The 21849-nt window shown below is 38.8% G+C and overlaps 1 protein-coding gene across 1 annotated transcript in view; it reads right to left on the bottom strand.

Annotated features, from left to right (window-relative positions):
* The window catches only part of FOCAD (focadhesin), a 274520-nt gene that overhangs the window by 197386 nt on the left and 55285 nt on the right, over positions 1-21849 (bottom strand). Inside the window, exons 5-7 of the mRNA XM_084898094.1 lie at positions 21117-21221; positions 4716-4817; positions 139-343 (exon numbers count right to left, since the gene is read on the bottom strand). Of these exons, the coding sequence (XP_084754220.1) occupies positions 139-343; positions 4716-4817; positions 21117-21221 (412 nt within the window). The remainder of the gene's footprint in view (positions 1-138; positions 344-4715; positions 4818-21116; positions 21222-21849) is intronic.

Genomic DNA, 21849 nt, shown 5'->3' with positions numbered 1-21849 from the left:
CATCCTTTCCAAAAGCCTGCAAGCTTTCCCGGAGCCAGGACTGTGCCCGAGTTTGCCAGCTCACAGGGGCTCTGCTTTACACGTGACAGAGCCAACCAGCACACACTGGTGCTCCGAGGGCAGGAGGAAATGCCTTACCTGCAAACACGGGACCATGTCACAACACAGCTGGAGGATCTGCTGCTCCAGCACTGATAGCTGTTCTTTGTCACGAAGAACCCGGGGTTGAAGGAGGACCTTCAGCAGGGCTAGTCTGAGTTTGGCATATTCTTGCAACTGGGATGGTTCACAATAGAGATACCAGAGAAATGGTGCCATTATCTGGACGCATGAAGCTTCCGACCTGCAAATCATGTGACACAAAAGCCAGTCACGGAGTATCAAGCAAGCAAGCATCCGAGTGTCAAGTATTAGCTCATGACCCATCATGAACTGTGTTAGCAGGTGTTCACTACTTTTCATGATTCTTCTGCTCAAGGACCTACCAAACAGTGCCTTGTGCGCTGGAGAAATTGACAGCACCCTAGAACAGCATCTACCTAGTACATCTCACCCTAGTATAGCATCTGTATGGCACACTAGAACAGCATCTGTATCTCACATTACATCTCCAGCATCTGTCTTTGGTGAACAGCAGACTCAGCTGAGAACCTTTTAAGAATTATAGATGTCAAGACCCATTTTCCAGGAATAAAATTCAGGTATGCATGTTCAGAAAAACTCTGTACATGAGGTTCTATATAAAACAAAGCCACACAGACAACATAGGAAGATTATAAGTTAATATTTACTTGTGAACAGGATGTGCAACTAACTGCGCCTTATGCCTTTAAGGTAATTTGATCCTCACTACAAACTTATAAAAATGTATTATATCCCAATTATGCAGAAACTAAGGCAGAGAGAGGTGAAGTGACCTGCCAAGTCCCTCCTTGAAAGCTATTCCTATGAAGAGGAGGAAGGCAAACATTACCAATCTTTTGTATCTTTAGATTTCAATATAACCTGAGTAGCCAGATTATTATGATCTCTGAACGCATAATAATCTGGCCACTCAGTATACTTCTCTTGAGTACCTCATTTATTTGTTATCAAAGATACTATAAGTCATGCATCTGATCAGTTTCCCCCTTTGCACTGGCTGATAGAAAGCTCAGGGCAAATAGGTGGTTGATCTCCAGCAAAAGTCTAGAATACCTGTGGTACCCATTTGAGATACAAATACACTGAGTGGCCAGATTATTATGCGTTCAGAGATCATAATCATCTAGCCACTCAGTGTATATCCCAGTAACTCCAAGTCCAAAGTTACTAAAATGCCAAAATGACCTTTCAAATGTAAAATTTCATCATGTCATTAACTAGCTTGAAAGAGTTTATCCTTAAAATATTTAGTCCCACTCACAAACCTCCATAATTTTGCCGCTGCTTATCTTTCCGGCCTCCTTTCTGGCTCTTCTCCCCTCTCCACTGAATCTCCCCTCTAGTCATCCAGGCTTCTTTCTCCCTTTCCATTCCCTCTGCCTGTAATACTGTCCCCTTCCTCCCTTTCCTGTTCCTTCTTCTGCCTAATTTCTATCGTCTTTCAGTTCTCTCCTTTAAAATGACTTCCTGAGGGCCTTCCCTGACACCTATCCTGGGTCGGAGCCTTATTATATGCTTCCAAAGGACAATGACTTTATTGCCGTTATAATTCAATATCTTCATCCCTTGCCAGACTATAAGGCAAATGAGGGCATGCACCATGGGTTTCTGTTTACTTCTCTATAACCAACCAATAACCGTACACAGCAGGCCTTCAAAGAGATGCTCGCTCAGTCGATCATTAAATTAACTGATTCAGTTACACTAAATTTAGAGTAGTTTTACAATTTGCATATACCAATTAAAATGTTAATGTTTTTCATATTGTACATAAAAAAGTATTATATATAAAGATAAACCAGGCATTATCTATTCTTCAGAAGCATAGACTCTAACAGGGGCAATCAGCTTTGTTCCTGAACGTGAGTATAGAAAGTGAAAATCACCAAAAGAAAGGTATGCTGCATGAAGGAAATGCTATTAGAATTATGATTGACAATGTGACTTTATAACATAGATTCCACAGCAGTGTGATTTCAAAACACCATTCACAATTTGATAATCTTCAGTTATCAAATTGATAAGATTTAATTCATTTATTCATTTATTTATTCGCTTTGCAAAATGTACCGAATACTATACCATTCACTCTTCTATGTGCTAGAAACAAAAACAGATTAGATGCTTGCTCTAATGGAACTCACAGTCTGGAGGTTAATTTTTTTCCCTCAAGAGCAAAAATACTTATACAATCTTAAAAAAAACACAAAAAACAAAAACAAAAACAAAACAAAAAAAACTCAAAGGGCCTTTTTTGAGGTAATAATTATTACTGAAACATATTTCTTTATCAAACCATCCACTTTAGGAAACTAAAAACAGCTTCGTAGATCAAGCAAGCAGATGATGGATTATGAGTTAGACTACAAAGCAGAAAAGAGATTTTAGAAACATTGTCTCCCCATTTCTCTCTGACAATGTGTCCCCACGGAATAAATACTCTCCAGGGGTCAAGAACATCCACAATAGCTTATCAGTTTTCTCCCACTTTGAGATGCTGAAGGTGAAATGCAAGGTTCATATACAAAAACATATTTCCAAGATGCTGTTACTATTTGACATCAGGAGCACAATGTTGCACTTTCTTAAGGACAATATACTATTATGCATTTAAAACTCTCCTTGGCTTAATCCGTTCCGATTTTATATATTGCATGACCGATGTGGTATGTAATGATTAACTATCACTTTAGTACATATGTATGAAATTACCAGGGCTTAAGGAGAAAAGGGAAATAATAAAACCTAACCTGAAATCCCAAACTGATTAAGAATGTTTAAAAATGTAATCGAGTATCTCTACATATATGTCTTTAATCTTTCTGTTTACCACGGAGGAAGAAGGGGCGGGGAAAGGCCTGAAAGGAAAGTCAAAAGCTGAGGCTTCCAGCCAACTCCACCATTAACTTGCCATGTGACCTGAGCAAATCATTTAATATCCCTCAGCTCCCTCCGCTGGAAAGTAAGTTAGACTAAAGTATCCTGGTCTAGGGACCCCGACATCAATGTCCCTTTATGCATTTGTCAGTTCCATGAAGGTGAAGTTTTTAACCCCACAAGGCCTTCTACTAGTATAAATGAATGCAGAACTTAATTATAAAATAACGCCCCCACCCTGGCTGGTGGCTCAGTTGGTTGAGGCACCACCCCATACATGGAAAGGTCGTGGGTCTGATTTCCAGTCCGGGCACATACTGAGGTTGTGGTTCAATCCCTGGTTGGGGTACGTGTGAGAGGCAACTGATCAATGTTTCACTCTCACATCTATGTTTCTCTCTCCCTCCCAGATCCCTTTCTCTAAAATCAATAAAAGCATGTCCTTGTGTGAATATTTATATATATATATATAGAGAGAGAGAGAGAGGGTTTCCCTACATAAAATGTATATACACACTTTGAGTAATTATAAAGGCAGTGTTTACCATATATATATATATATGTATATATATGTGTGTGTGTGTGTGTGTGTGTGTGTGTGTATATACACACACATATATGTTATATCTTCTAAATATATTATGTATGGAGTATCAAAGCTTTATGCACTATTTTATATTATTGCTAGGAAAAAGTAATTGACTTATGTTAATTGTTTAACACAACTATTATAATGATTTATCATTAGCCCAGCTGGTGTGACTCAATGATTAAGTGCCAATCTATGAACCAGTTCTATTCTGTCAGGGCTTGATCACAGAGGGGGTCATGCAGGAGGCAGCTGATCAATGATTCTCATCATTGATGTTTCTATCTCTCTCTCCCTTCTTCTATGAAATCAATAAAAATGTTTTTTTTAAATGATTTATCATTTAAAAAATTTAAAAGTTGTAGTAGTTTACTGAATATTTCTAATCAACTTTCCTAAATAACCAATGCTTAACTCCTTTAATAATAGCTGTTCTCATATTTACTATCTGAACAATGAAGAAATACAGGAGGCCCTAGCTGGTTTGGCTCAGTGGATAGAGCGTCAGCCTGTAGACTGAAAGGTCCCGGGTTTGATTCCAATCAAGGGCATATACCTTGGTTGTGGGCACATCCCCAATGGGAGGTGTGCAGGATGTAGCTGATCAATGTTTTTTTCCTCATAGATGTTTCCAGCTCTCTATCTCTCTCTCTTCCTCTTTGTAAAAAATCAATAAAATATATATTTTAAGAAAAAAGAAATATGGGAGGTTTTTGTTTTACTCTTAAAAATATTAAACTACAGCCAAAAACGGTTTGGCTCAGTGGATACAGCGTCAGCCTGTGGACTGAAGGGTCCCAGGTTCAATTCCAGTCAAGGACGTGTGCCTTGGTTGTGGGCACATCCCCGGGGGGGTGGGGGGAGTGTGTGTTCAGGAAGCAGCTGGTTGGTGTTTGTCTCTTCGATGATGTTTCTAACTCTCTCTCTCCTTCCTCCCCGTGAAAAATCAATAAAATATATTTTAAAAAATATTAAACTATATACGCTCAAAGACTTTTCTTCAGGAGAAGACACTGTAGTCAAAGCAGCTTAAAAAAAGGAAAAGCCGAGTTCTAAAATTAGCATACGCCACTCCATGGCCCTCGCTTATTTCACTTTACATTACCTTTCAGGGCATTGCTGGAAAAAAGCTGTCAGCTGCTGCAGAAGCACGGGCCAGCAGTCAGGTCTGTGCTCAAGCACAGTGATCAAAGGCTGAGGATGATTTCTGAAAAACACAGGAAGTCACATTGGAAACTATCATTTTAGGACTACACATTCTTAATATCCAAATATAGCAGAAAAGAAAGAAAAAAAAAAAAGCCAATGCCATCTAGAGATTTTTTTGCAGAATTCATAACTGCCACAAACTCTCATTTGCTGCATTGCTGCACAGTTGGCTCATTAGAACTGACATGTTTTTTCCTTTAAGCTGTTTTTGCAGAAAAAGAGAATGAACCCGGAGAGTCTGAGAGACCCGAATCTGAGAACAGACTCTCTGCCACTTAACAGCTCTCTGACCGACCAAGCTCCTGATCCAGCAGCCGTCTCCTCTCCATCCCTGATGCCGGCACTCCTGAAAGTCATGTCTCCGCTCCTGCTCTCTCTTTACAAACCTGGAAGGTTCCATGTTCTCTAACATCGCCCCAACTCCTAAGCACCATCTCTCCTGCTCCATCCCCCCTCCCCCACCATTCCTCTCCGTGCAGGGCTCTGCGTCCCCCCAGGATATTTAAGAGGAAGAAGAAAATATTTCTCCCATCTCCAACAACACACTGTTTAAACTGAAAATGTTGGAAATTTCTCTTGAATGAGGATAAATCTTTTTATTTGGGCTATGTGCATGTAGATACGTAGAAATATATATATAAACATATATATCATATTTACATTTATATCATAAAATCTGAAATCTGAAGTATTCTTAAGGGAAAAAAAGCACAAGTAAGTTATTTTAAATAGTTCAAAAAGTCTAATAGAAACTGTAAATTCATTATATTTTTTTAACTATGAAGCATTACACCACATTTTAGTTATTATGGATGTGGCTTCTTTCTCCAAAAATTTGTTTTAAATAAAACGTAAATGCTGTCCTGGCCAGTGTTGCTCAGTGATTAGAGCATCGGCCCAAACACCAAAGGATCTCGGGTTTGATTCCCGGTCTAGGGCACAGACCTAGGTTGCAGGTTTGATCTCCAGCCCAGCTGGGGTGTCTGTAGGAGGCAACCAATTGGTGTGCCTCTCTCACATTAATGTTTCTCTCTCTCTTCCTCTCTTTATCTCTCTCCCACTCTCTCTAAAAATCAATGAAAAAAAAATGTCCTTAGTGAGGATTAACAACAACAAAAAAATGTAAAAGTCATTATAAATTCAAAAGTTCAAAAATACAGAAGTATCCATTAAAAAAAAAAAAAAAAAAAAAAGGAAGGAAGGAGTAGACTAGTTACCAAAATGATTTAAGAATGTGTGATCATCTCACCAGCAATATCAGTATCACCTGGGAACTTATCGGAAATGTAAATAATTCTCAGCTCCAGCCCAGACCTAACAGCCCCCAGGGGTTCTGATGCACTGCCATGAAGCAGTGGTTCTTAACCCTGGTCTGCCAGTCAGGGTCATCCGTGGAGCTCTTCACTAAGCACCAATGTCCAGGTCTCAGTTACACGGAGGCTGCTAGGCGTGGAGCCCAGGTATCAGGAATGGTTAAAAACTCGTCCAGCTTTTCTCATGTGCTGCCCGAGCTGATAACCACTGCAAGTGAACCACCACAGACGAGGGAGGTTGTTAGGAGTTAGAAAGTTTTCTGATTTTTTTGTTTTCTCTTACACAGGAAAGCATGTCACTTCCATCACATTGAAACACTCGCCTTAAACAGCTCTCTGACACTACCACACAGTTTCTGGGAATTACAACACCATCTCTCTCTTTTCACCTCACCCTCACCTAATCTATCACACACTAACTTCACCGGCTGGCTGCAGGTTTTGCTAAAGCACGGGCTATTTCTGACTGATCAGATTACTGCCGTTATAAGGGATCACTCCAAGCAATTTTTTTTTATGCCAAAACTCAAATCATATAAAAATCACTTTTCCAAATTCCAACCTCTTCGGCAATTAAACCTACCTAGAACTTACTTCGACTATGACTGTCACAGATATTAAGTAACAAATGTAACAAATCCAAAAAGCGTCTCAGGTACGTAAGCATCATTGCCCAAACTTCTTAGATTAAGAGTTCAATAGGTCATACTCAAGGAAACATCAGTAAAAAGATCAGAACAGCAACTGCCATTATTTCATCTATGGGTTTTCCTTCTGGCAAGCACCATACTGAAATGAGGGGCATCAGATATAACCACCACTAACACGCCAGTTAGTGGGGGCATTTATAATTATTTAAAAAGAAAATCCAACACGTCACCACATAGTTTTTGGGTGATTATAAAGCACTGAAGTGTTTTTAATAATACTCTTCCGAGTCATTAGTTACCTCTTCCCAATCCTCAACCCCTAACAATGTGAAGGATCTATCTCCTTTTTAAAAGTTAGTTTTGTCCAAATTAAATCAGGTCAACAGAAATAAGAGACACGTGACTTTAAAGTCGGATTAGAAATGAAGCACACATGCAGAAAACTCAGCTCTAGTTTTGCTGCTGGAAGCTGAATCCTGCTTTGCAAGCTGCTGAATTCTGCAAATTCTACTTAGTATATCAGACTTGAACTCTGAAGATAAGATTGAATAGAATATAGTAGGATAAGGATTCTCAGATTAATTATTAATTTCGACATCTGGATAATTAACTTTTTCACAGAAATGATTATGTCAGATCTAAGTAGAAATATGGTAGAAAACATACAATATTAATTACAACAAACTGAAAACCCTAAGGGAGAAGTAAAGTCCAAAATAACAATGAATCTTCCTGTTACCATTTGACTACTAATATTTTACTATTTTAATGGGGTACAACAAACCTAAATTAATCATAATCGCAAAAACTTTGTTTTACTATGTTAAGCATAATGAAGCAAAGAAATTGGTATGTAAATTACATATAAAATACATGAGGCCTTATGCTTAAGTAAAAGAATGGATGCATTTTCCAATTCAGTATATTTCATCGTGCAACTGCCATACGTAAGGGTTTCTCAGTCTTGGCAGTACTGACGTGTGGGTCAGACAATTCTCTGTTACGGGGGTTGTCAAATGAACTATATGTTTAGCAGCATTCCTGGCCCCTCCACTCTGGAAGCTAATAGCATTCACCCTAGTCATGACGACCAAATGTCCCCAGACATACCAAGTGTCACCAGGGGGGCAAAACTGGCCCTGGGTAAGAACCACTTCCGTAGGTAAAATCATAGGCACTATGAGAGGCACAGAGCCAATCAGAACATCGTACCAGCCTGAGTTTTTTGGGGGGAAAAAACACAAAAAAAAAACTATGATTTCATCTGCACTCTTCTTCACAATGAACCAAAAGCAATCAATCAATTATGCTCAAAATTGTAAGTTTCTTATAAAAAAATATAGTCATCAAATATTAACAGTAGGTATGTAAGAGAAATTAAAATGGAAAACAAGTGTAAAATTATGCCTTTGCAAAATATAGAGTCATTTTCCAAAACAAAGCAGCATTAAATAATGTACATACTAATTTAGGTATGACAGAAAATAGTTATTTTCCTATTTAAAATATTATAATTTGAGTATTTAGAATGTCATAAGGCTAAGTATAGTTCACTCTTGATGTACTCAAGGACTGATTATTAAATTTGTGGATTAGTCAAGAGTTTTCTTTCTTCCTCTCACTCAGTGATTGTTGGCCATTCTCCTTCTTTCAAGAACATATAACCGAAAAAGGTCAAGGTACCTGAAGGATCCACAATTTAAACAAGTCAACTTTGCTCTTTATTAGAAGCATGGTTGATCACAAAAGAAATAATGTGGTACAAAAGAACACCAAAACAAAACCTGGGTTATGCCTTAAAAACTTCAATTATTCCCAAACCTGCTATTCAAGTTATAGAGTAAGTTGACCACAATACTTCATTCAAAATGATAGATGGGTTGACCATACAATCAACCTCGTCACTTGTATAGCTTATTGTATGCCATTGCTTTACAAGTTTTGAAAAACAAACACAAATGTCGGGCACTGTCATCATCATTGTTATTTATATAACCAGTGCCTACATAGCATCATCAAAAGTATTTACTGTTATACTGCCACTCCCATATCTCAGAAAAGGAAAAAACAACAAGTAGAAGTGGAGAGGTGAGGTGAAATAATAGAGGGAAAGCATTGAATTAAGAGTCAATATCCAAATTTACATTTTGGCTCTGCAACAAATCCTGTGACCTCAGGCAGAGAATTAACCTTCCCTGGGCAATTTCTTTTTCTGTAAAATGAGGAAATCAGACTAAAGTTATAGAACCCAAGCCACCCATTAAAGCCCTAACCTTCACACTGCTCACAAGAGGTGGAACCACACCCTGTACTGTAAAAGCAGAAGCAGTGACGATGGCCCTCAGCTATTAATAATGCTATGCCAAGCTTAAATGGCTCAAAGAACAATGTCTATTAAAATCTGAGACCTCAAAAAAGAGGTCTCCTATTTTTATCTCCTCATCTTATATTTTTTTATTTCAGAGAGAAGTGCTGTGCCCAGAATGAGCCCACAGAAATTTTTAAATCAGAATTTTCTAACTCTTGAGACATCCAATAGATTTTCTTTCTTTCTTTCTTTCTTTCTTTCTTTCTTTCTTTCTTTCTTTCTCTTTTTTTTTTTTTTTAAGAGAAAGACATTGTTTATAAAGATCAAAATCAATACAATCTGGGCAACCAGGTCACCCTTCATTGACCTTTAGTGCCTCTAACCTCTCCCTCGCTGGGCATTGCTGTGGGGTTTTTCCTACCACAGAGCAACTGATGTGTTGCACTTCTTCGGCACTTCCCTATTTCATAATTTGTTTTAATTGATATTTGAAAATAAAGTACTTACCACAGTACCTAGCACACAGAATACTCCACAAATGGGGGACTATTAGATTATCATGCAGATAGGTTTGTGTCTTAAACTAGAGCATAAACAGCTTGAAAGCTGGGTCTATGTCTTATGTGTTTTATGTTTCCCTTTCAGTGCCAAAGGCACATCTAGAATAAATGTAACACACACACACACACACACACACACACACACACACACACTTCCCTCATATAACCTTTTCAAACTCTTTGACCGGATCATTAAAAACCAAGTTGTCATAGTCCTGCTAGTACATTGTTTCATAGTCCAGAGGCTCAGAGGGGAAGAGCACAAGCAGCAGGCAGAATTTGGTGCCTAATACTTCCAAATATTTTCAACAACACACATTAACACGTGCCCCTTAACAGACTGGAGTTGGGGAAGGAAGGCAGGATCAGTTTCTGGTTCCACTAGGCCAGCCCAGAGGCAATGGTAAACTAAGGCATGTGACTAGACTCATCTTTCCTAGCGTAAGCACATCGATCCTAACAGAAAAAAGGAGTTAAAAAAAAAAATTAGTCTTGTGGTAGGCAAGTCAAAAAGTTATTTGTAACCTTTAGGTCACCTCAACCTTTCTGCTCCATCTCTGAATGGAGGGAAGCCGGGATTTGATTTCCATCATAAATTCAGCGACAGACAGGGATGGCCTTTTCTGCGAGGAGACAATGGCTGTGGTCACGGGCATTTCGCTGTGCGCAGCTGTGACCCTGGCGCTTTCAGAAGTGCCGCGCAGCACTTACTGCATCAAACATGCATTTAAAAGCGCTTCTCTACCTGCTCTGCATTTTTATTCGAAAGCACTGGTTAGAAGCCAACAAGAGATAAAAAAAAAAAAAAAAAAAAAAAAGCAGCTCTGCAGATTTTAAATTTAAAATTAAATACTAAAAATTATTGTAAAAATTCCAAAATGATTATTACTATACAACAGAAAATTAAATAATAACAGTGACTCATTATATATCCTATAGTGTCTTAGGATGAAAGCATTTTGTCCTTTCCACACAAGCTCCCAGGAAAAGGAAGACTTGGAGCAAAAAAATATTTTAATTTTGACATTTATCAAATTTTTTTGATCGATAAGGCAAATAGGGAGACTGTAACATTTCTTTGAAAATATATGTATACTTCATATGACAATGATTCCTCCCTCATACCATGTTTTACAGGATCCCTATTTTGAGAGGCAGGGATTTGTTTAAATTAAATTTATTGCAGTCCCAATGGTTAATAAAATTATATAGGTTTCAAGTGTGAAATTCTGTGCTACATCACCTGTCTATAGGCAGGGATTTAATGCAAAGGTTGTCTGCTGGTATCACAAGTGTGGCACTATTTTAGATGCAGGTGATGGCTGGAGAGAAACATATAAACATTGAGTTAGGGATCCAACAATTATATTATTAAATTAAATGCCACGATTGCCAAAAACAAAAATATACTAAAGATAAATAGGCTAATAAGGCAAACATTATAACATCTTATGGCCTTAAAGACATTTATCAGCAAATTACCATACTAATTTTAAATTAAAAATCCACGTTTAGAAGAACGTGTAAGGTGTTTTCTAGTGGCAGTTACTAACTAGAAGATTGTACAATGTGTGCAGCTTATTCTTTAGATCTAATTCTAAGTCACAGGTATAAACCCCAGATAATTAGAATCATAAACTGTGAACAATGACTCCCCAGGGTGGGAAAGAGAAAAGAGTAAATAAAAACATAAGCAAAACATGCAGTTCGAAAGAAAGAATCGAACTGCAAAGAGGCTGACGGGCCTTGGAGAGTATTACTGCTATATCTTCCCACTTACTGTCCTAGCTTCTTCTCTATCCTTAATTCTGCTGGGCTTTTTCGGGAACACGAATACCCCCTTCTTACCCATTCTCTTGTTCCCGATTTTTCTAGAAAGAACAAGAATTCACAAACCCTCTGAATGATATACAAAATTTTAAGTACATACATGCATGCACATTTTCTAGAGAAAAATACCAAAGTTTTGTAAGATTATCAAGGAAGGTCCTAACCCACCTCCAAAAAAATGTATCTGTGAATTAAAACTAAGCATATCTAAGGTAACGGCTGCAATTCACTTGTTAAACACTTAAAAAAAAAAAAAAAAAAAAAACAACAACAACAAAAAAAAAACCCTAGAAAGCATCATTTCCCCTAAAAAAATAAGTTGTATACGATGTGTTCTGCACAGAGGCCGTGGCTCCTTAAGTATTGAAGTTTCTGTAATTTCAGCAAAATAAAATATATTAATGTATTCTACTGGCTCTAATCCCTTATGGAAGCTTGATTACATAGTACAAATGATTAAATGATGCTGTCATGCTTACTTTATGCTAAATAAAACCAAACATATATATCTCAGGGGATCCCTTTAGATAATATATTCAATTATTGAAATTATCACTGCCCGAAAAAGCAAAATGCTTACCTTGACAATAAAACCATATAATAATAGCTGATAGTTGATATTTTAGAGCTACAAGACTCTCGGAAACCCCATTAAGATAGTAAATGTAATAAGGAAATCTGCATAGAAATGAAAAACAATAACTATTCTTAAAGGCTAAGAGGTTTCAGTAACTTATAAAAAAAAAAAGTAGTTTGCCTTCAGAAATAAATGTAAAAGGCAAAACACTAAAAATTCATTGGCAGACATACAAAAACATTGCGAATAAATAAAATGTGGTAATCCGTGCAATGTATTATTTGGCCATAAAAAAGAATCAAGTATTAATCATGCTACAACACAGATAACCCTTGAAGATTATGCAAAGTGGAAGAAGCCAGCCAATAAAGGCCACATATTATATGATTCTATTTATATGAAATGTCCGGAACAGACAAACCCACAGATAAAAGTAGTTTTCTAGGGGCTGAGATTATGCAGTATCGGGAATGACTGACTGCTAATGGGCATGGTGCTTCTTTTGGGGTGGTAAAATATTCTGGAAGTAGCTAGCAATAATAGTTAAACAACTTTGTGGATATAATAAAAACCATTGAACTGAACACTTCAAAAGGATGAATTCTATGGTATATTACATTATATCTCAATAAAAAAAGACATTAAAATATTTCAAACATAGACACAGACTGTTTTAAATTTAGTTAACTTCTTGATTTTTAAAAATCATATGTAGCATGTGAAATATACATCATCATAACTTGGATTTCTCTTATAAGGAAAATAAATTCAAATCAGAATCTCATTTATTATCTCAATATCCATTTTGAGTGCTTAATTATGTTCGTTTTTAAGATGAAGTTGTGGAAGGAAAGGAAGTTATGGGTCTTTTTCTAATGTAATTATAAAATTTCATGGCATTAACTGGTATATGAACAATTTGTCCAGTGATTCTCAAGCCTAATACCACATTAGAATCCTTTGGGACTTTTTAAAAATATACAAATTTTAGGTATTCACACTGGCTCCCGCCTGAGATTTGTAAATGAGAATCTACAAAGGTAGAGCTTTCGAATCTACACATTATGTGGATTTCCGGGGATCCCTGTCATTTCTACTCCTAAAAGTTATCTCTTGCTCCACTGTCAGCATTAAGTGCTAAGGGACTGGTGGAGTTGGGAAATCATCACAGTGAAATCATCACAGAGAAAACTGGTTGGGGGGCTTGTGAGCTTAATGAGAACCAGGATACCCGTGTGGTCTCAAAGTGCCTCACAGATTAATTAGTTACAAGAGGAGAATGATAACTATAGAGAAACCAGATATCACCTTGAATGGGTGATCAAAATTAAAATCACCAGTGAGGGCGAGATGGACCTCAGTGCCTGCAGATGTAATATCCCGAGAAGCATCACTTTTATGGTATTCAAAATTGTCAATGTCACAAAAGAGGATAAGAAATAGTTCTAGATTTTAAAAGATTAAATAGAGACCTGGAGGGTGGCACAGTTTATTGAAATGTCATTGATTCCTGGCCAGGGAATATACCTAGGTTGCAGCAGGCAATGGGTCAATATCCCTCTCTCACATCACATCTTCATCTCTCCCACCCTCCCCCTCTCATAACCCTCCCCCTTTTTACATCCCCCTCCCTAAAAAAACAAAAACAAGTAAAAGCAATAAATATATTCTCAAATGAAGTTAAGAAAAAAAAACTAAAAAGAGATGACAACTAAAGGCAACATGTGATCCTATACTAGATACTACTATACACTAGAAAAAGGGAGTATAAAAGGATAAAGGACAAAATTGGTATATAGACCAAAGTCTGAAGCATTGTATCAATGTTAGAGTTTCTCAATTTGATAACTGTACTCTGATAATATAGGAGAATAACTTTGTTCTTAGGAAACACATACTACTGAATACAGTATATGCAATCTACTCCCAAATATTCTGAGTTTGTTTTTTCTTTAATCCTCATCCAAGGATATGTTTATTGATTTTAGAGAGAGATGAAGGGGGAAGAGGGAGAGAAAAAGAAACATCGATGTGAGAAAGAAGCATTGATTGGTTGCCTCCCATACATGCCCCAACCAGGGACACAATCTAGGTATACTAATCTGCCCAGACTGAGAATTGAACCCACATGTTTTTGTCTACAGGACGATGCTCCAATCAACTAAGCCACCCGGCCAGGGCATGTTCGGGAGGGGTTGCAGGGGGAGGGCTGTGTGTGTGTGTACTTATATAGAAAGAATGATAAAGCAGATGTGGCAAAGTATAAAAGGAACTAATGAATCTGGGCAAATGGTATATGAGTATTTTGCTCTGTTCTTACAACTTTTCTAGACCTTCAGACTAATATTTTAAAATCATAAGCTAAAAAGAAAAATCTTCAGTGAATTTCCATTATTCCCACCCCCACTACTCTTTAAATAAAACCCAAATTCTTTGCCATGATCTTACTACCCTGTTTCCCCGAAAATAAGACACTGTCTTATATTAATTTTTTCTCCCAAAGTTGCGCTAGGTCTTATTTTCAGGGGATGTCTTATCTTTCCATGCGCTAGGTCTTATTTTCGGAGGATGTCTTATTTTCGGGGAATTCTAGGCCACGCCCACCTCTCCAGAGCCTCTAGCTAGGCCTCTCCCTCCCTGGAACACTAAGTTCCAGCCACTCGGCCTCCAGTTAACTCCTCCAGTGCACCCAGCTTGTCCACCAGCAGCATCGAAGCACATGCTTTTCCTTGTAACCAAAATACTCTTCCTGTGCTCTTTGCATGGTGGACTCAAAATAGATAAAGGTCTTTCCAAATGACAGAGAGAAAATGCCAAAAAAAAAAGTTTAATAAGAAAAAGCTAGTTATCAGAATTAAACAGGACTATGTTTTGATATCAACTACCACAAATTGGCCTTAGTGCTTTGTGCATTTATCTTGGGACTTCCTCTTGTTTTTCTCTTTTCACCCTAAGGGACAAATGCATTTGCCTCGAGAGATAAGTGGAAAAAAATCAATATGAATTACAAAGTACCTTAGCCTTTAGGAAACATATCTTAAAGTTCTTAAAATCAATTCTCCATGTAAATAAACTACAGTCTTGCACAAAAGGATGAACAAATACACATACAGAGTGCATAACTTTAGTTTACAGAGGCCTAATCACCCACTACTATTGGCCTAATCACCCATTTCAGAGCATTCTATCTGCCAAAAACATTTAATACTCCCTTATTTCAGAAGCACAGCTTGATGTGGATCAGACCAAACCTTCCACAAATAACATTTGATATTTGTGCATGTCAGCCACTGTCTGGCACATCAGAAAAATGCACGAATTCTGGAACAAGCAGTTACTGCTCATGAATTCACAGCTATTTCCTCACTTCAGCTGAGGGAAGAAAATCTTAAGGAGACTGCCATAATATGAATATGCAGAGGAAAAATAAAAAGCAAAAGCACATGATAACATTTCAGGGTGAAAAATAGCACATTACAAAGCAAATGAGAAAATGAGCCTCCAATAATTTATGAATAAAAATTTAGTTCAGTTATTCTTCCTTGCAACCAAAACACCAGCCGCATATCAGTTCTCTGCTGCACGTCCTGTATGGTCAATATTCACGAGCGCTTAATCACTTGGTTAAATATACAGAAAAATGGAGTTCAGGCCAACCAACAGAAAAGTCAGTCCAAACGGAAGTGGAAGAAGGAAAATAAGCCTGAACTAAAGGATGTTTTAGAAGAGATTTCTTTTGGATTAGTATAAAAATTGTTCACAGTTAGAAAAGGCTTCTAAATTTTTTAAAACCAGTTAAGTGCCTAAACCACAGATCACAAACTTACTGCCTGTGAGCAGATGCATTTTGTCTGCCTACCCTGTTGTGTTTTTTTGTTTGTTTGTTTGTTTGTTTTTAAAGTTTTTATTGATTTCAGAGAGGAAGGGGGAGAAATATTAATGATGAGAGAGCATCACTGATTGGCTACCTTCTGCAAGCCCCACACTGGGGATGGAGCCTGTAAGAATTGAACCTTGACCTCTTGGTTCATAGGTTGATACCCTACCACTGAGCAACACCGGCCAGGCCTAGGCTGTACTTTTAAAAATCTAAATTGTTTCCCGACATTTACAAGTCGGGGGGTTTCATAGATAATGTTATTAATCCTGAAAGAGCTGAAGGTCTGGCAAGGAAGAACTCCCATTCCCTCCCTGCGACAATTGGGCAGCAGTTCTCAACCTGAGCAGCAGCAGTTCTCAACCAGAGCAGAGCATCAGAAACCACCTGGGAGGCTTTGAAAAATTCACAGCGCCGACACTCAGTCATTCCAGGAAGAGCCCAGGCACCTGTCAGAGGGCTCAAATGTGCTGCAGGGTTGAGACTCAGGGGCCTAGGATTTTATATTGGGCATATGCTCCTCATGTTACCACAGCAGGCAAATGTACTGTATGTTCTTCCAATTACCCTCACCCTCAAAGGCACTGGAGGTTGCAATCCTACTTAAATATCCCCCTGTAACCTTGCTTAAGGAGGGTTCACTTAGGCAACATGAACTTTATTAGCTACGCACACTCTGATCTAGTGTATCTAAAGGATGGTCAGTAGACCACCTGTACCTCCAAGTCTCTTACAAAAATGCAGGTTTGCAGGCCTGTCCCAGACACACACATCAAACACTCTGAGGATGCGCTGCTCCTGCGCTGTAAACACTAGAAACCAGTGGTGGCTTCCAGGAAGGTGCTGAGGACTCTCTTCCCCTCCTGATCCTGCAGCCATCCACCTGACCAGGAAGAACACAGCTGTGCTAGGGCCGTAGCAGCATTTCATTGAACAGAGCAATGAAATTTAAATATCTTACATTCTCTCACTTATGTCTGCACTTGGCTTGCTCTCACCAATTGCTTTTCCTTCAGAAAAACACTATGATTCTGCTCTTGGCCTTTCTATTGTCCATAATGGGCATGATACAATGAACGTGGGGCCTTGGGGCTTAGGAACAGTACAGACTTTTTGCCTCCCAAAGAAGAAGCAGAGGCAGGGAGACACAAACCACTCAAGAACCACTTCCTAGTCTGCCCCAAATCGTTCCTTGCAGCTCGGCAGTCCCAGGAGCTCAAGCAGTCTTTCTCAAGTGTGATCCACAAGCAGCCTATATCCACACCACCGACCAGCCAGACAAACATACTGATTCTGAATCTCACACCAAACCTACAGAGTGAACGAGAATCCCGGCAAGTGTTCTTGAGAAGCTGTCCTTTTAACAGGCTCCCGGGATGATTCTTATGCACAGAAGTTTGAGCACCACTGACGTCCAGGTTCAGCCCAGAGAACACACCCTCCAGAGCTCCTCCGGGAGCCAAAGAGCCAACAAGGCCCAGGTGAGGAGGATGCACGTGAAGGGTGGCCAGCATCCCGTCCTGTCCTCACTGCAAACCAGAACCACCTGGGCAACTCAGCACAGACGCAAATGACCACACACTTGGTTTTACTACAACTCAAGTTAGCTCTTAAGACAAAAAGAAGCGAGAAATACTTAAACCCCAAATGTTTACTAGCAGAGTCCTTCAAACCATTAAGAACAGATTAGTTTCACGCCCAGAAAGCTTCCAATTATGTTCGTACTGCTTCCATTTTAAATGAATCCTACTGCATAAGCAGGGAACGCCTCTAAGCTTCTCCTATCTTTTTTCTGCTTTCAAACCCAGCGGGTCCGCTGCCTCTCCCAGGCCGCATGATACGTGGCAAAGCAGGCTCTGAAGCAGCGTGACAGGTTCATGCTAGACTTGGGGAATCACCGCTCTCTCTCAAGGGGAACGTGCCCCGAGGCTCCCTCCCCTCCGTTTCTGCCACCCACAGTCCCCCGTGGAGGGACTTGAGGTTCTTGTCACTCGATTACACTCTGCTGACTTATAGTGCCAAGCAGCTTTCAGTAAGTAAGGGCTCCCCATAAGCATTACTGGATTATGCCAACTCAGGTGATTGATTCTGGACCTCTCAATGTGCCACCCATCTAAAGACAAACCTTTCAGCTCCTCCACCCAGGCTCCCTATCCACACCTCGCACCTATTCTCTCATGAAAACAAGGCTGCGGTTAGAAGAACTAGCTACCGGAGAATATAAATAAGTAAACACATGAAACATTACAGATGACTGAAGGTCGAACACTCGCAGCGAGGACAGTCAGTATAAAAGTGAGAGTGACTCTACTCCTGCATGGTAGAAAATTTCCCTGTACCGTCATCCACACCAGGGCTTCTTACACGTTAAGGTGCCTCTACATGACCTGAGAAACCATACCAGCAGGCAGGCGCAGGTCCAGATAGTCCCAGATCCTGCGCTCCCAGCAAGCCTGGAGGTTCTGCGATACTGCCCGTGGCTCTGCTACTTATAGAGCGGTGGGGAGCCAGCAGCATCAGCAGCACCTGGGAGGCCCTCATAGAAGAATCTGGAGCCCACTCTAGCCCTAAGGAAAGAATCTGGGCTCAACAAGGCCCCAGGTGACCAGAACGCACGTTAAGGAGCGGCTAGCATACCATCCTGTACTCCCTGTGAATCAGAACCACCTGTGCCTTCTTAAAACTACAAATGCCTACGCCTTACGGCAGAGATTTTGACTCACTTGGTCTGGGGCGGTGGTCGGCAAACTCATTAGTCAACAGAGCCAAATATCAACAGTATGATTGAAATTTCTTTTGAGAGCCAAATTTTTTAAACTTAAACTATATAGGTAGGTACACTGTTATTAACTTAATTAGGGTAGGTGGTATTTTGTGGAAGAGCCACACTCAAGGGGCCAAAGAGCCGCATGTGGCTTGCAAGCCACGGTTTGCCGACCACTGGTCTGGGGTATTTGATTTTTTATATGTTCCACACCCAGGTGGTTCTAATGAGCAAGCAGGGTTGAGAAGCGTTAAATTAAATGGGTGGAGGGAAATATGGAGTGAACAGCTAATCAGAGAGGTATTTTTTTAATGTGTTTTTATTGATTTTAGAGAGAGAGAAACATTGATGAGAGAGATCATCAACCGGCTGCCTCCTGCATGCCTCTTACTGGTGATCGAGCCTGAAACCTGGCCATGTGCCTTCATCAGGAATTGAACCTGCAACTTCTGGGTACATGGACCGATACTCAGCCAACTGAGCCACACCAGCCAGTGCTTCTCTTTTAGAATGATGGAGATGTCCTAGAATTGATTATGGTGCTGGTTCCATACTTCTATCAATATATTAAAAACCATGAGAATTGTATGCTTTAAATGGGTCAAATGTATGATAAAACTGTTACATAAAAAAATACTATTCTAAAATAAATAACCCCCAGTGAACAATAATGAAATGAAATCATTTTCTATCCTGAAACTCTGGCCCAAGAGTTTGAACTTCTTTTAAAAAAGAGAAAAAACACGGATGTTCATATAACTCATCTAGACATATTAAGATCTGCTCATCTACTCCTTAGGTTCAATTCTGATCAAAGTAAAGGACAAACCTGAAATAAATAAAAAACTTGTGCCTCAGGCTTGAGATACCACTATATTAAAAAGAGAGAAGCATATTTATCAATTTGGAAAGTTTACTCTGCTCACCCCAAGTTTCCACAATATTTTCAAATAGCAAATAATTTTCTTTTTGCTTCCCCTACTTAAAACTAAATTACTGAGTTAACGAATAAGTTAATGAATTTACTAATTCATTATACTACATCCTTCCAACTTTTCTATATGTTTGAAGACATTCAAAAACATGCTAAGAAAAAAATGGTGTAAAATGCAAATCTGACCTTGTTTTAAAAAAAAAAAAAAATGGCCTTAAAAAATTCTGAATGTATTCATAAAAAATAAAAGAGATTGTAAATAGCACTAAAACGTCAGGAACGATCACTGTAATGAGACACTGTTGACTTAGTTTCAAAAGGAAAGCACTATAAATCTATGTGAGTAGGCAGCACTCAACATTTCAGAGACTCTCAGAGCTTCTGTTAGCTGGTGTCAAACGCTCAAAACTGCAGGTGCTGTGTGCTCCAGCCACTGATTCATTTCCACCCCCCCCCCCACTCCCTTTCCACCCCCCCCCCAAATATCTGGATATATTTATATAATTTAAGGGGGAAAACAATTTTGTTTTAAATATCTGAATAGTTAGTTGAGTGATATTTTTCAGTTTATATCTGGATGTTAGACATCAGAGACAGTCCTCATTTTACTTCCAAAAAACTCAATATTTAGGAGGACTCTAAGCCTCTCATACCTTTGCTGTATAGCCTTTTAATACAAGGATCCATAGATGGAATAACAGTAGCTAAGATACAATGAAAATTGTGTGAGCCTTAGAGGAAAGTGTGCAAGGCCTACTGATGGTTTAAATCTATTTACTAGGATGATCAATCGACCAAAAGAAATCCATTCAAATCTTACTGCAGTCCTTCTCATCAGATCCATCCCCACAATCATTATCTGTGTCACAGAGCAAGTTGGTTTACTTTTCCTATTGAACTGCCATAGCCCATGCGAGCTATTTTCCACTGTGAACCAGTGCCCTTGTTTATGGCCTCATGTTCTCATTCTTTTGAAGCAGGCACATTCTGGATGCATCACTAGGCAGAGTTCCTAAGACCATATACATTGGTTACATGGCATCCTCTGGGGTCCTCTGCTCGCTAAGAGGGAGTTCCTCTCTCAAGAAATAGCTTTCTAGGACCTTCAAGGTACCTTCACAAATAGGTCTGATGCCATCCTCTGTCCACGCTCCCCCATAAAATCCAATGCATTTCCTATGATTGCTGAGGTGTGGTTTTTCTTTTTAAAATAATTCTACAGATTGCATTCTATAGATGACAAAAAAAAAAAAAAAAAAAAAAAAGGCAAATCAATGCTCTTAACTACCGACCTTGCCCTGGGTAATAACCATTTGCTAGTTGCAAATTCATTTTCATGGTGAGGAAGTTTATCCTCCTGCTTTAAGTACATTTGCTCAGGCTCTGAAATAGCTGTTCTTAATGGATTAGCATGTCTCAGTTCATAAGCTCACAATTCACATAATAAAAAAATACGTTTTTTAAAGAAAGGGGAAAAGGCTTACCTAATAGAATATAGATCCTGAATATTCTTCTCCCCAGCTTGTCCTTCCTTAACAGCTTGCATTTGTAATAATTTCATGATAGCTTTTATCAAGCCATGCGTATTCCTATATAAAGAAATGTTACAATATGTTAAATGTTATAGACATACAGCAAATATTCTAATGAGGTGCTTAATTCCACAATTTTTAAATAATTGAACACTTGCCACCCAGAGTGAACAGCAGCCACCCAGCTCATTCTACAGCTCAGCCAAGAAGAGGCCTACAAGCAGACAGCTCCCATGAAGGAGAGGTAGAGCCGAAAAAATCAGACCACCAACTTATCAATAGCCTAACTCACACTCGGGGTAAAACCAATCAGGGAAAAAACAAACATTAGCCCACATAATTGCAGGCAGTGACCACATACTGAATAATCAAGCCCCTCATTTATAAATATTAGCAGACGATGAATTATTATACCAGACAATAAATAACCAGATATATGAAATGAATCTGGTGGACCAGGAGACCAATTAGAACAAAGCACCATTAAAACAAAGCTAATGGGAGTAGGGAATAGAACTTTAACTGTTTCCTTATTCCTGTATGAGGATAATATATAAAAAAGAAGACCTATGATTATTTTTAAAATTATGAAATGGGATTTTTTTCCAGGTTTAGCTTTATTGAAGTAAAATTGGCAAATATAACGTATTTAAAGTGTACAATGGGATATATGTACTATAGTAGT

Source organism: Pipistrellus hanaki (assembly GCF_964339955.1).
Source record: "Pipistrellus hanaki genome assembly, chromosome: 11".
Classification (NCBI taxonomy): Eukaryota; Metazoa; Chordata; class Mammalia; order Chiroptera; family Vespertilionidae; genus Pipistrellus; species Pipistrellus hanaki.
This window is presented reverse-complemented; position numbering and strand designations above follow the sequence as displayed.